The following is a 13,290-nucleotide window of genomic DNA, read 5'->3' on the forward strand; positions in this document are numbered from 1 at the left end:
ATCCCAGTAATTCCAGACCCCTATGTCTACCTGAGGACCTAGCTAGTGATCAGATTACCCAGGTGTTCGTTCACACTGACCAGATTTTCTGGGAAGTAGGTAACACCACAGCCCAGGCGTCGAATGCTTAGACCCAACACCAGCTTTCGGCTGTGTGCACTTGGACGTGCTTCTTTCTCGAAACCTCAGTTTTCTCATCTGTAAAACAGGAATACTAACAACTCTTACCACACAGGCTGTTGTGGCTTAAACAATGTCACCTACACAGAGCACACAGCCAAGGACTGGACACAGAGACGGTGTCCACTCAACATCATCAGTCCTGCTCAGGGGACAGCAACTCTATGCGCCCCTTGAGCGCGCCGTATGTGGAGACCAAGGCTTATTAGCCCAGCGGCTCTCCAGGGAGGGGATTTTGCATTTGCCGGTATCTGGAGATCTTTTTGGTTGTCACAACTAGGGGTTGTGGATGCTACTGGCATCCCATGGGTGGAGGCCAAGGATGCTGTGAAGCATCCCACAGCACACAGGACAGCCACAGCCTAGAATCATCCCACCCCGGCGTCAACCTGTTGAGGCTGAGAAACCCTGCTCTGAGGAACAGTGGTAAAGCCCCTGGTTCTTATTCCCTGACATTCCTTCCTCGGCAACCCCCATCACGGTGAGCCTGGAGGCAGCAGAGACAGGCAAGGGGATGGAGCACGGCCGTCCCCACTTACTGCCGGAATTCTGCTGCCAGGGAAAGCCCAGAACTCGTTACTCAACATGGAATAAATACCCAAAGCCAAATTCGTGCTGTAAGTTTCCTCCTTTAAAACAGCTTTCTAATGCCCTCTAATCACCGACAATCTCCGAGAACTACATGCTTACTCATAAAAGCACCCGCCGGCCACCCCAAGGAGGACCTGCGTCTTAGCAGCAGAAAAGCTGCACGCTTCATCTTTGACGGATCACACCTATGCATGCTTGTGACTCAGGCCAAAGATAACTGCCTGAGAGCATCCCAGGGCTTTTTCCCTTTTCCCTTCACCCAAACGGTGCTTAACGACACAGCGGTAGGAAATAGCTTCCCCCTCCCCAGCTTCCTCTCCTGCAGAGGGTGCTCGGGAAAGCTCGGACAGCTTGTCCAATATAAACACGGTATCAACCATCTCCTCCCGTTACTCATTTCCTCCCACCCAGTTCATCACAAGGTTACTTCGCTCTCATATTATGGCAAGACTATGCCGTAAATTTACAGAGAGCTGCTGGTTGCACTGCATTGTTTGGGGGCCTCATCTTTTTCCACTGTGGTCTGATTCTGGCCCCTGTTCAAAGGCCTCTTTTATGCAAACAATGACAGGGGTATGATCTACAGCGATGATCCGCCTCCATCATTCTACGTGGGACGGGTGGGGGAGCGGGCAGTAAAACATCTGTACACAACAAAAACAAAGCAGGCAACGCAGCCTTTCTTCAGAGAGACAAGGACACTAGCCCCAAAGAAGCCCTCAGAAGACAGATTCTCGCCAAGACTTCGCTTTGTGAGTGCACACGGATTTGGGGGTGCTGATGAACCAGGTGAGAGCACATTCCTGTCAACAGGCACCAAACCAAGACATCTTACAGTTGAGTTAACACTTCCTTCCACCGGGTAGCTGGCAGGTATCTTCCAATAACAGGCAGGATGTCTGGGTACATCAGAACTGAGCTGTTGGCCCCCACACAACGAACATTTGGAGGGGATAGATCATTCTTTGTTAGGAGGCTGTCCTGGCCTCCACCCACTAGATGATGTCAGTGGTACCACCCTGAGTTGCAACAACCGAAAATATCTCCCAACATTTTCGAGTGTCCCCTGGAGGCAAAATGGCCCCAGGACGAGAACCACTTCATCAGAGGAGTTAAGGAGATTTCTACAGAGAACCTGCCCACATGCCCTGGAGGCTAATTTCCACCTATCAAAACCACAGATAAAGAGGGAGACGGGGGCGCCTGGGTGGCTCAGTCAGTTAAGCGTCTGCCTTTGGCTCAGGTCATGGTCCCGGGGTCCTGGGATCAAGCCCCACATCAGGCTCCCTGCTCAGCGGGAAGCCTGCTTCTCCCTCTCCCACTCCTCCACTGTGTTCCTGCTCTCGCTATCCTCTCTGTCAAATAAATAAATAATATCTTAAAAAAAAAAAAAAAAGACAGGTCAGCAAACTAGAAAACTTAGCAATAATATGCATTTCATTAAAGATGGCCTAGCAAAGATGGATGCTCACAAATTGACTTTTAGTTGTGAGAAATGGAAAACGTTAAGTTTCCAAGAAAGGAATATTTAATTAATGGTATTTTTTTTTCAACAGAGCACCATGCACACATTAAAATCATAAAAATCAGCTTTTACTGATCTGAGAAAATTTTCACCATATATATTGTTCAATGTGGGGAGGGTTTAAAAGCCTTATGTGACATTTGATCCCAATTTCATAAAAATTTGTGTGGATGTTTACACTCCTATATGCGTAGGAAAAAAAAAAAGCTGAGAGGAAATTCTCTGAAAAGGGAAAAGGGGGTCATCTTTGGGTGGTCAAAATAAAGATGATTAAAGCTTGAGCTCTTTCTTTACATATGTATTTGTTCTGAATGCCTTAACTAAATGTTGGGTTCATTTGTTTTTTTAATAACCTTGGAAGGGTGGGGTGCTGTTTTTAAAATAACCATTTGCCCATCCAACAAGTATCCCCTACTGTTCCTGCTGTGATAAGACACGGGGCCACAGCTCATAAAATATGGCATGTATCTGGGAACGAACGAGAGCCCCTCACAGCTAAAGGAAGAGTGGGGGATATTGCTCACTTATCCAAGAATGGCTGATATTGGGTATCTGAGGATGAGTCAGCCCTCAAATGACTTCAGCAGAGCCCACAGTCCTAGAACTTGAAAACATAAAAGCCGGAACAAAAGTAAATCTGTGGGAGATAATGACTCTGATTCACCAGGAAACACCCACCCACCTGATCTGTGCTGTTGCTTCCAGGCCACGGATGTTCTTGACATCAGATGTGTGCTCACGATACGGTTTAGAAGCCATGGGTCAGACCAGGTATGGGCCCGTAAGGACAGCAGCAGCAGTGTGGGAGAAAGAGCCCCCTTCCCACCCAAAAGTTGCCAAGGATATGCGTCCTGTTGAGTCTGAAAGTGCCTACTGGCATCAGGGACATAAAAATCCCTTAAAATGTGTCATTTTCAAAGCACATTCATGCTGTGTCACTGGGTCAGCACAAGAGCAGTTCATGAAGCTGTTTCTTCTACACAGAGGGGAGGCAGCTTCTTCAACGGCTCCTACTGACCCCTAGGCCCTGGGACTCATGCCCTTATGAGACGCTTCCACTGAGTGGGGGGCGGGGGGGTGGACACGGTGACTTGCTTCTAGTTTAGCGTTGCAGAAGTGAAGTGAGGGGAGGCCAGTTCTGAGAGCAGGTTACAAAGACTGTGCCTTCCCTCCTGCTCACACGCTTACTCGTTCACTCAGATGAAGCCGGCTGACAAGGGAGCTGACCTACAGAGAAGCCCGTGGAGCAATGAATGAGGGTGGCCTCCTGCCAAAACAGTGAAGAACTGAAGCCCTCGGTCCAACAAGCGCAAGGAGCCAAGTCCTGCCAACAACACTGATTTTATCTGGAAGTGGATCCTGCCCCAGTTGAACCCTAGGTGTCGGCAGCCTGCGAGACACCATGGGCCACAGGACCCAGCAAGGCTGCACCCAGATTCTTGGCCCAGAGACCCCGTGAGATAACACCTTCTGTTGTCAGAAGCCACTAAGTGTGGGGTAATCTGCTATGCAGCAACACATGATACACTACCCCAACATTACTACGGATGCTCTAGGAGCTTTTCAACACCCCATTCACCGCACCCAAACTCCCAGGTCCTAGTGGTCAAACAGCATGGACTTGGGGGCCACATCACCTGGGGTCCAGTCCCAGCTCCACCATTCTCCAGCAAGGTGAACTTGAGGAGACTGCTGAGCCTCTCTACACCTCAATTTTATCCTCTGTCAAATGCCAGTCATACTGGTACCTACTTTGTTGGCTTACAGTAAGAATTAGTGAGTTTATGCAAATCACTTAGAACAGCATCTGGCATGCAATAAGCATCATTAAATGTTACCTATCATTACGTTATTGCTGTTCCAGCAGCCACCAGTACCTCTGCTACTACTAACGACCCTGATCACAAACTACTCATACTACTATTACAGAATTATTATAATGCAATCTACAGCTCTCTGCTCTTTAAGGCATAAAACACTTGGGTAGATCAGGGTAGAGGGGAGCCTCATTTTTTAATTTTTTTAATTTAAATTCAATGCATTTCTTTTAAAAACAAAAAAGATGAGTCATATTCCAAAGTTGCCCATGATCTGAGCATAGTTTTTTCCAATCAAGCCAACTGATGTGAAAAACCTTTACAAATGCCAAGGAACCATCCCAATACCAAAACAGGTCCAGATGGGACAAAGTCATCTGCATTTTTAAAGCTCTCTGGGTAATTCTGACGATCAGCCAGGTTTAAGAGTTACTGAACACAGTGGTGTGTGGAACACAGGGTTCCCAGGCTTCCTAGAATGGAAAGTGTGGTTCTTTGAGTAAAAGAGCAAATGGTAAAAACAAGATAGTGACAAAATTTTAAAAATCTGACACTATCAAATAGTGGTGAGGATATAGAGGAATGATGGGACCAAGATTAGTACAAGCACTTCAGGGAGAAAAGCTGATGATCTCTGGTAGAGGTAAAGATGTATATATTGCCAATCCAGCAACCCAACCTCTGGACATACTCCACAGAGAAACATTAGCATTACGTATAATGGAGACCAGGACAAGGACATGCATGGCAGTGCTGTTTCTAATGGCAAAAAAAGTGGCAACTATCTAAATGTGTATCAACAGGGAACTCCAGTAAACTGAAGGAAGGGAGGTATATTCATACAGTGTAACGCTCTAACATGGCTAAAAGTAATGAAGTAGGATTAAGTGTATGAACATAAAGTTCTTTTAAATGTTAAGAACAAGAAGTGAGATAATGATACAATGACACTTATACAAAGAATAAAAATATGCAAAACCATAATATACATTATTTATCCCCAAACATGTCTGATATTAGTATTTTAAAATTCCTTAAAAGTTATGAACTTCCTGTAGGAATGGAAAGGAAGCACATCCAGGAGGGGCAGATGGGCCTTCAACTGAATGCACAATGTTTTATTTCTTTAAAAAAATATTTAAACTGCAATACCTACAAAAATAGGGATGAATCTTACAAATATAAATTTGAGCAAATGAACTCAAACATGAAAATCTACTGCATGATTTCTCTTATATAAGGAGAAAATCTCAAAAAGAGATTAATCAGTGGTAGAAATTGGGAGAGTGGTTCTATCCCTGTCGGGAGAGGGATGTAGGTGACCCGCAAGGAGCACAAGGGAGTTGCTGGGGTAACGAAGGTTGGGATTCTGATCCTTGCTCTGGATGCTGGTCACATGGGTGTGCTCTGTAAAACACTTGAGCTGCACCCTTAGGATGTCTGCACTGTTCGTTGTGGATGCTGTATTTCAGTAAAAGTTTCAAAATATATAAAAACAAAATTTGAAATAAATGTGACAAAATGATGATGCTGAGTGATCACTATATTTTTTTCCAATAATTTTTGTGATTGTACAAATGAAAAACCATTTAAAATATTGAATTACAACAAGGGGGCCAAGACTACTCAATGGAGAAACAACAGTCTCTCCAACAAATGGTGCTGGAACAACTGTATATACACATGCAAAAGAATGAAGTTGAATCCCTACCTCACACCATATACAAAAATTAACCCAAAATGCATCACTGACTTAAAGAGCTAAAACTACAAAACTCCTAAAATACAGGGGTAAATTTTCATGACCTTGGATTTAATGATAAATTCTTGGATATGAGAGGGTATTATGCTAAGCGAAATAAGTCAATCAGAGAAAGACAAGTATCATATAATCTCACTGATATGAGAAATTCAAGAAACAAGACAGAGGACCATAGCGGAAGGGAGGAAAAAATGAAACAAGATGAAACCAGAGAGGCAGACAAACCATAAGAGATTCTTAATCTCAGCAAACAAACTGAGGGTTGCTGGAGTGGTGGGGGGTGGGAGGGATGGGGAGGCTGGGTGATGGACATTGGGGAGGGTATGTGCTATGGTGAACGCTGTGAATTGTGTAAGACTGATGAATCACAGACCTGTACCTCTGAAACAAATAACACATTATATGTTTAAAAAAAGAAGAAGAAAAAGATAGTAGGAAGGGAAAAATGAAGGGGGGGAAATCAGAGCGGGAGATGAACCATGAGAGACTATGGATGCTGAGAAACAAACTGAGGATTTTAGAGGGCAGGGGGTTGGGGGAATGGGTTAGCCCGGTGATGGATATTAAGGAGGGCACGTATTGCATGGAGCACTGGGTGTTATACGCAAACAATGAATCATGGAACACTACATCAAAAACTAATGATGTAATGTATGGTGACTAACATAACATAATAAAATAAAATAAAAATTTTAAAAATTAAAAAAATAGATTATTAAAATAAAATAAATTCTTGGATATGACACCTAAGTCACAAGTAACAAAAGAAAAAATAAATAAATTGGGCTTCATCAAAATTAGTGACTTCTCTGATCAAAGGAATTTTATCAAGAAAATGAAAAGACAACGTACAAAATAAGAGAAAATATTTGCATATCATCTGATAATATCCAGACTATATAAAGACCTCTTACAACTGAACAACAAAAAGACAAATAACCAAATTAAAAGGTGGGCAAAGGAAAAAATAAATAAATAAAAAATAAAAGGTGGGCAAAGGAGTTGAATACACATTTCTCCACAGAAGATATAAAATTGGCCAATAGGCACACAAAAAGATAGTCAACGGGGCGCCTGGGTGGCTCAGTCATTAAGCGTCTGCCTTCAGCTCAGGTCATGATCCCAGGGTCCTGGGATCAAGTCCCGCATCGGGCTCCCTGCTCGGCGGGAAGCCTGCTTCTCCCTCTCCCACTCCCCCTGCTTGTGTTCCCTCTCTTGCTGTGTCTCTGTCAAATAAATAAAATCTTTAAAAAAAAAAGACAGTCAACATCATCAGTCATTAAGTTAATACAAATCACAACCACAATGAAATATCACTTCTCAACTGCGAAAATGGTTATAACCAAAAAATGAAAAAGGAAAATAAAAAGTGTTGGTGAGGATGTGGAGAAATTGGAACCTTCCTACATTGCCAGTGGGAATGTAAAATGGTGCAGCATTACAGAAAACCATTCGGAGGTTCCTCATAAAGTTAAAAGATAGGATTATCCAGCAAGTGCGTAATGGACCCAGCATGACCCAGCAATTCCATTCCTAGGTCTATACCCAAAAGAATTAAAAACAGGTATTCAAATCCCTGTACGTGAGTGCTCATAGCAGCACTATTCACAATAGCCAAAAGGTGGAAAGAACCCAAATGTCTATGAACAGATGAATGGATAAGCAGTTACTTAGCCATATAAAGGAATGGAGTTCCGGTTCATGCTACAACCTGGATGGACCCTGATAACGTTATGCTGAATGAAAGAAGTCAGACACAAAAGGTCACATATCATAGGATTCCAGTTACATGAAGTATCCAGAATCAGTAAATTTCTAGAGACAGAAAGCAGACTGGTGATTCCTGGAACTAGAATGAAGGGAGGAATGGGGAGTCACTATTTAATGGGTATAAGGGTTCCTTTTGGGGAGATGAAAATGTTTTGCAACTTGACAGAAGTGGTAGTTGCAGGGGGCCTGGGTAGCTCAGTCAGTTAAGTGTCTGACTCTTGATTTCGGCTCAGAGTCATGAGATCAAGGCCCGCATTGGGCTCAGCACTGGGTGAGGAGCCTGCTTAAGATTCTCTTTCTCCCTCTCTTTTCACTCCACTCCCCAGGGCATGTGCATGCTCTCTCTAAAAAAAAAAAAAAAAAAAAAGAAGCGATGGGTGCACAACACTGTGAATACACTAAATGCCACTGAATTACACACTTTAAAATCATTTACTTATGTGAATTTCACCTCAGCAGATAGATGTTTAAACAAAAGTGTACACAATGAGGAAGGTATTGTTATCAAGAAATGCCCAGTCCTTGGGGCTCCTGGGTGGCTCAGTCGTTAAGCATCTGCCTTCAGCTCAGGTCAAGATCCCGGGGTCCTGGGATCGAGCCCCACATCGGGCTCCCTGCTCCACGGGAAGCCCACTTCTCCCTCTCCCACTCCCCCTGCTTGTGTCCCCTCTCTCACTGTGTCTCTCTCCGTCAAATAAATAAATAAAATCTTAAAAAAGAAAGAAAGAAAGAAAAGAAAGAAAGAAATGCCCAGTTCACGTACGTTAGGCCTTTCCTTCTAGAACTAGGTTAACCAGAAGCTGATCACCTATCTGAGGTCTCGTCTAATTGATGGACTAATAATATTCCTTCCGTTTGGGCAATTCTATTCTCTTGTTAGTTTGGACAACAGACATCAGAAGAAAGAGGGTAAGACGGTTAAGAAAGAATGTCGAGGCTACAGGGACCCACACAGGAGACTTGAGTTTTTTTACTCATGTTAAGTCCTAAAGAAGGTAACTCACCCTCACGATGATGCCCATGCGCTTGCTTTCATAGGTGAAAGGGAAGATCTGTAAGATGGTGAAGTTCAGGATCTGGTCGCCAGGGGTCCTCAGCTGCATGGAAGACTGGTCTCGGCCCACCAGGGTTAAGCCCACGCTTTCGGTCCACTGCACCAGGGCCACCTAAACGTGACACAGGGTCGAAGGTCAGATACACCGCCGAGGGTCCCGGTTCAGAGGTCAAGCAAACGAACACCAAGGTGGAAGGGGCTGCAGCGACCGGCAAAGCGCAAGCTGCCCCTGTGTCCCTGCGGAAGGCTGGGTCTGCCGGTGACAGCATTGGTTCCTTGGGGCCTGCAGGCGCTGCCACCCGCCCAGCCGCCCTCCACGCGGCACAGCTCACCTTCTCTCCCAGGCCCCCAGGCAGGCTGCATGCCCGAGCCGGGCAGGGAGCGCGCACAGGGTCGAGAGTGACCCCTTCTGGAGGATTCGCACCGAGCCCACAGCAGTGAGGAAAGGAGGATGCGGTGCAGGGTGGTGCTCCGCCTTCACGCTCTCCTCTAAGCCTCGCGAACACCCAGCCAGGCAGGTGTCCACAGCGGGTCTCAACCAGGCAGTTCTGCCCCCTAGGGTACATGCAGCCATGAGTGGGGACAGTTCCGGCCTTCATAACTGGAGAAGGGGGGGCATGCTCCTCACACCTCCTGGCCACCGCCCGAGGTGCTGCTAAACATCCCACAACACAGGGGACAGCACCCACCCACCCCGCCAGCCCCCAGAAGGCAGTACCGCCGAGGGTGAGATCAGGGTCTACGCAGATGAGGAAATAGGTGCTGGGTGAAGTTACTAACTCAGCTGCGCGGGGTGATGCTGCTGGGCGGTGGTGTGGCCAGGCCAGGTAGGTACCCGGGTTTTCCTGGCGCCCAAGCCCATCCACCACACACTGCACTTCCTGGAGGCACGGCTTCTGTCGCCGCCTGGAACCTTCTGGCAGGGGGGCTGCAAACTCCAAGACAGGGGCCAGACTGGTTGTGCAAGTGAGTGAAGAGGGCTGGGGGGGGGGGGGGGCGCGTGGCAAGGGGAGCCGCGGCACATTCACAGAGGCGGTGACCCCCTGTCGCACTGAAGAAGGCCGCTGCCCCAAGGGAATGCGGCCCAGGAGAGCCAGAGCTTCCAGCCTCTCAAGAAACATGAGATCTGGACCTGTCCCTGAGGTCTCCTTTTAGATGTAAACAATGTGCGTGTTTTAAAAGCCTGTGAAGAAAATAAACCCCGTCCACAGAGGAATCTGGCTGAGTCTCTCGGAAGTACGAGTGGAAAAGCAAAGCAAAGGTGGGGTCAGAGAGGGGAGCGGGGAGGGATGGGACAGCTGCGAGTCCCCACTCCCGCTGGCCCTCCCCCGCCCAGGAAGGAGACCCAAGTAAGTGTGAAGAGCCCACAGTGCCCCCGAGGAACACGGCCTACACGACAGGGCCAGCCCGCTCGCGCATCAGCCCGCTGAGCTAAGAAGGACCAACTCCGCCAGACGGGAGAGGCAAGCGTGGCGGGCCGCTCTCGGCTGCTGTCGGCTACTCTCGGCTGCTGTCAGCTACTCTCGGCCGCTCTCGGCGGCTCTCGGCGGCTCTCGGCGGCTCTCGGCGGCTCTCGGCTGCTCTCGGCGGCTCTCGGCTACTGTCGGCTGCTCTCGGCTGGCAGCGGCGACAGACTGACACGGGATCTAATCCTGGATCTAACTAACCAAGTAAAAAGCCCCAGGGAAACGCCAATGCCAGCTCATCCGGGTGCCCGGCCGCAGAGCACCGGGGCCAAAGGTGGGCGGTGCACGCGCATCGGCGCATCCCCAGAGGGGTGCCTGGCCGCAGTCAGGCGTCCATCCCTGACATCCCCACACTGTCACTGCTAGAAACTTCACCAGATGTTCAGCAGGGCGAATAATTAAGGACCTGGCACCGGGAGACCGTCCCGGATTATACAGGTGGACGCCATGTAATCACAGGAGTCCTCAAAAGGCAGAAGGCTCCCGGCGGTGGCCCGGGAGAAAACCCAGGGCAGAAGGAGGGTCAGAGCGATGAGACAGACGGTGCTGGTTTTGAAGACGGAGGAAGGCACCGAGCAATGGGGGCAGCGTCTGGGAGCTGGGAAAGGCGAGGCAACAGAGCCACCCTGTGTTGGGAACACGGGGCGTCCGGGAGGAACACGGGGCGCCCTGCCGACACCTGATCACAGTTCAGCGAGCCCGACCTCTCACCTACCCCAGTGGAACACATCGTCCTGTTTCAAAACAGCAGATCTGGAGCAACTGGCGACAGCAGCGATAGGAAACACATCCAAGAGGCTTCCAATTTTAATGTCAAACAAGCTGCCATTTTATTCTGATCCAAACCCAAGAGCACGGGGTCTAAAAAAAGAAAAGCACCCTTTCCTTTTTTTCCTAGAAAATTCAATCTTTAGGGAAAGAAACAGAGGCAGGTTTTAGGAGAGAGCCCACCTGGGGAGTGACAGAGGGTGACAGAGAAAGGGGCGCATGGGAGGTGTCAGTTCTGAGATGTTTTATTATCTTTAAGCCCCCCCCCCCGGGGGGGGGGCGGTACAGAGGTACCCATTAATGTTCGTCTGTAACTGTCTGCAGTATTTCACAGGGTCCCTGTGGGGGCCAGAGGCAGTGAGAGTCACTCTCCCAGGGAATCAGACGCCCACACTTCTACTTCATCGGGGTGCTTCCTGAGCTCCCCCTTCCTGTTACCAAGGGATTCTGCACAAGCAGAAACCCGCTGCTCCACGGTTCTGTTTCCAGAACACCGAGGCTCTCCTGGGCTGCCCTGCTTTACCCTGAAGCAGTGGGGAGGATGAAACCCGGGTTCCAGCCCAGCTCTGCCACCCACCCCCACTCCCTCCAGCCTCTGCAAAGGGCGGGGCTTCAGGTGGCTTATTTTCCATTTCTGTTCCAGCTCTAAACATTTTGTGCATCCATCCTTAGTGGGCTATGCTCAGATACCTAACCAGGTTTCTGCGGTGGACACAAATTGAATTTACACTAACAAGAGGTTTGTCTTCAAGAATGGGAAACTCTACCCTGTTTCAATGATGTCGTAACAAGTCAACCAGGAATCACATGAATGGAAGGTACTGTCACACTGACCTCCACCTCCAAAGAACAGGCCAATCAAGTAATGATTGTTTTCAGTCTTTTTGCTGTTAGCCAACATCAGTCTTTGGAAACCTATTCATTGGGGCGCCTGGGTGGCTCAGTCGTTAAGCGTCTGCCTTCCGCTCAGGTCATGATCCCAGGGTCCTGGGATCGAGCCCCACATCGGGCTCTCTGCTTAGCGGGAAGCCTGCTTCTCCCTCTCCCACTCCCCCTGCTTGTGTTCCCTCTCTCGCTGTGTCTCTCTGTCAAATAAATAAATAAAATCTTTAAAACAAAACAAAAAACCTATTCATTAACTCATTTAATTCAATGGCTCTTTCAATAGCATCTGTCTTAATCTGATAACAATCCTCTCTCAAAGTCCAAAATGAACAAGTCACTGAAGATGGGTATACACAAAATACTCCCATCGGTACCTAAAATGTGTATTGGGTGCCACATGTGATGAGCTATACTTCTATCTTCTACTTTTATCCTTCTGTGCTACTGAAATATTTTATCATGTACATGCACTTCTTTTATTTTTAATTAAGTAAACACATATCCCAACACAAGATATTATAAATATGTAAGGACACACAAGCTGAAAAAGCTTGACTAAGTTTACACCTTTACACACCACTTTAGTAACAAAGAAAAATTCTTCTCTGGAGGCCTTCAACCATGACTGTTAGTGAAAGAGGTTTTTCCATTCTTGTTTTCAAGCTGCAGTGACTTCACCCCTTAAAAACCTTTCATTGTTCTAAAAAGATGTAAAAAGTGGGTGGTACTGGGCTTCAAGGAAACATTAATTCCCCCAAAGCCTGCTCCTCATATCAATCGTCAATCCAGGAAGAATGTGGAACTCCAGACCTGGAAGCCGCTTCCAAGCCTATGAGGCAGTTCCGGCATTGGCCAGCCCAGCCCCCACGCCAGGGACCCAAGGGACCGTATTGGGGGAACAGTTGGTCTATAAATCTGAAGTGACAAACAGTGACAAATGCTGATGGATGAATTACACCTGTAGGCAAACACCTTCTAACTGCACTTTGTTCTGCAGCGAACCTCTCAATGGAGTGAAGGAACCAGCCACCACCATGCTTGCTGCCCCCCAGCCTGGGTCCAACTTCCTCATCAAAACCCCTCTGGTCTCCTTGGGGACAGACGCCCCCAGGACATGAGCCCTGTGGTGGGAGTAGAGTCGGGAGTGGAGGGGTCTCTGATTCTCACCTTCCACTCTCTGGCCCACGTTAACTTAAGTCAGCTTTAATTTGAAGCTGCTTTCTAACAGAAATCCCTGAGATTCTACTAAGAAGAGACTGGTTTGGAACTGGGGTGCTCCCTGACCCTTCTCGATTGCAGCAGGGACAAACATTTCAGGGGTCAGGAGAAACAACTGCATTTCTTCCCAAAACAAGATGATAAAAAATGAGGCTACTTCTTTCTTATCCTGGCAGGTCTGAGCTTCCGTTCAAAAGAATCCTCCCATATCACCCAATCAGAAAGGATTTGGGGGTTTTGAGTCTCACTATCCT

The 13,290-nt window shown here is 47.6% G+C and overlaps 1 protein-coding gene across 2 annotated transcripts in view; it reads right to left on the bottom strand.

The window, feature by feature from the left end:
- Window positions 1-13,290, bottom strand: part of ATP9A (ATPase phospholipid transporting 9A (putative)) — a 132,380-nt gene that overhangs the window by 24,490 nt on the left and 94,600 nt on the right. For both annotated transcript variants that reach the window (XM_044919103.1, XM_021685903.2), the window contains exon 15: window positions 8,650-8,811. In XM_044919103.1, coding sequence (XP_044775038.1) covers window positions 8,650-8,811 — 162 coding nt within the window. The remainder of the gene's footprint in view (window positions 1-8,649; window positions 8,812-13,290) is intronic.

This window comes from Neomonachus schauinslandi, chromosome 10 (assembly GCF_002201575.2).
Source record: "Neomonachus schauinslandi chromosome 10, ASM220157v2, whole genome shotgun sequence".
Lineage (NCBI taxonomy): Eukaryota > Metazoa > Chordata > Mammalia > Carnivora > Phocidae > Neomonachus > Neomonachus schauinslandi.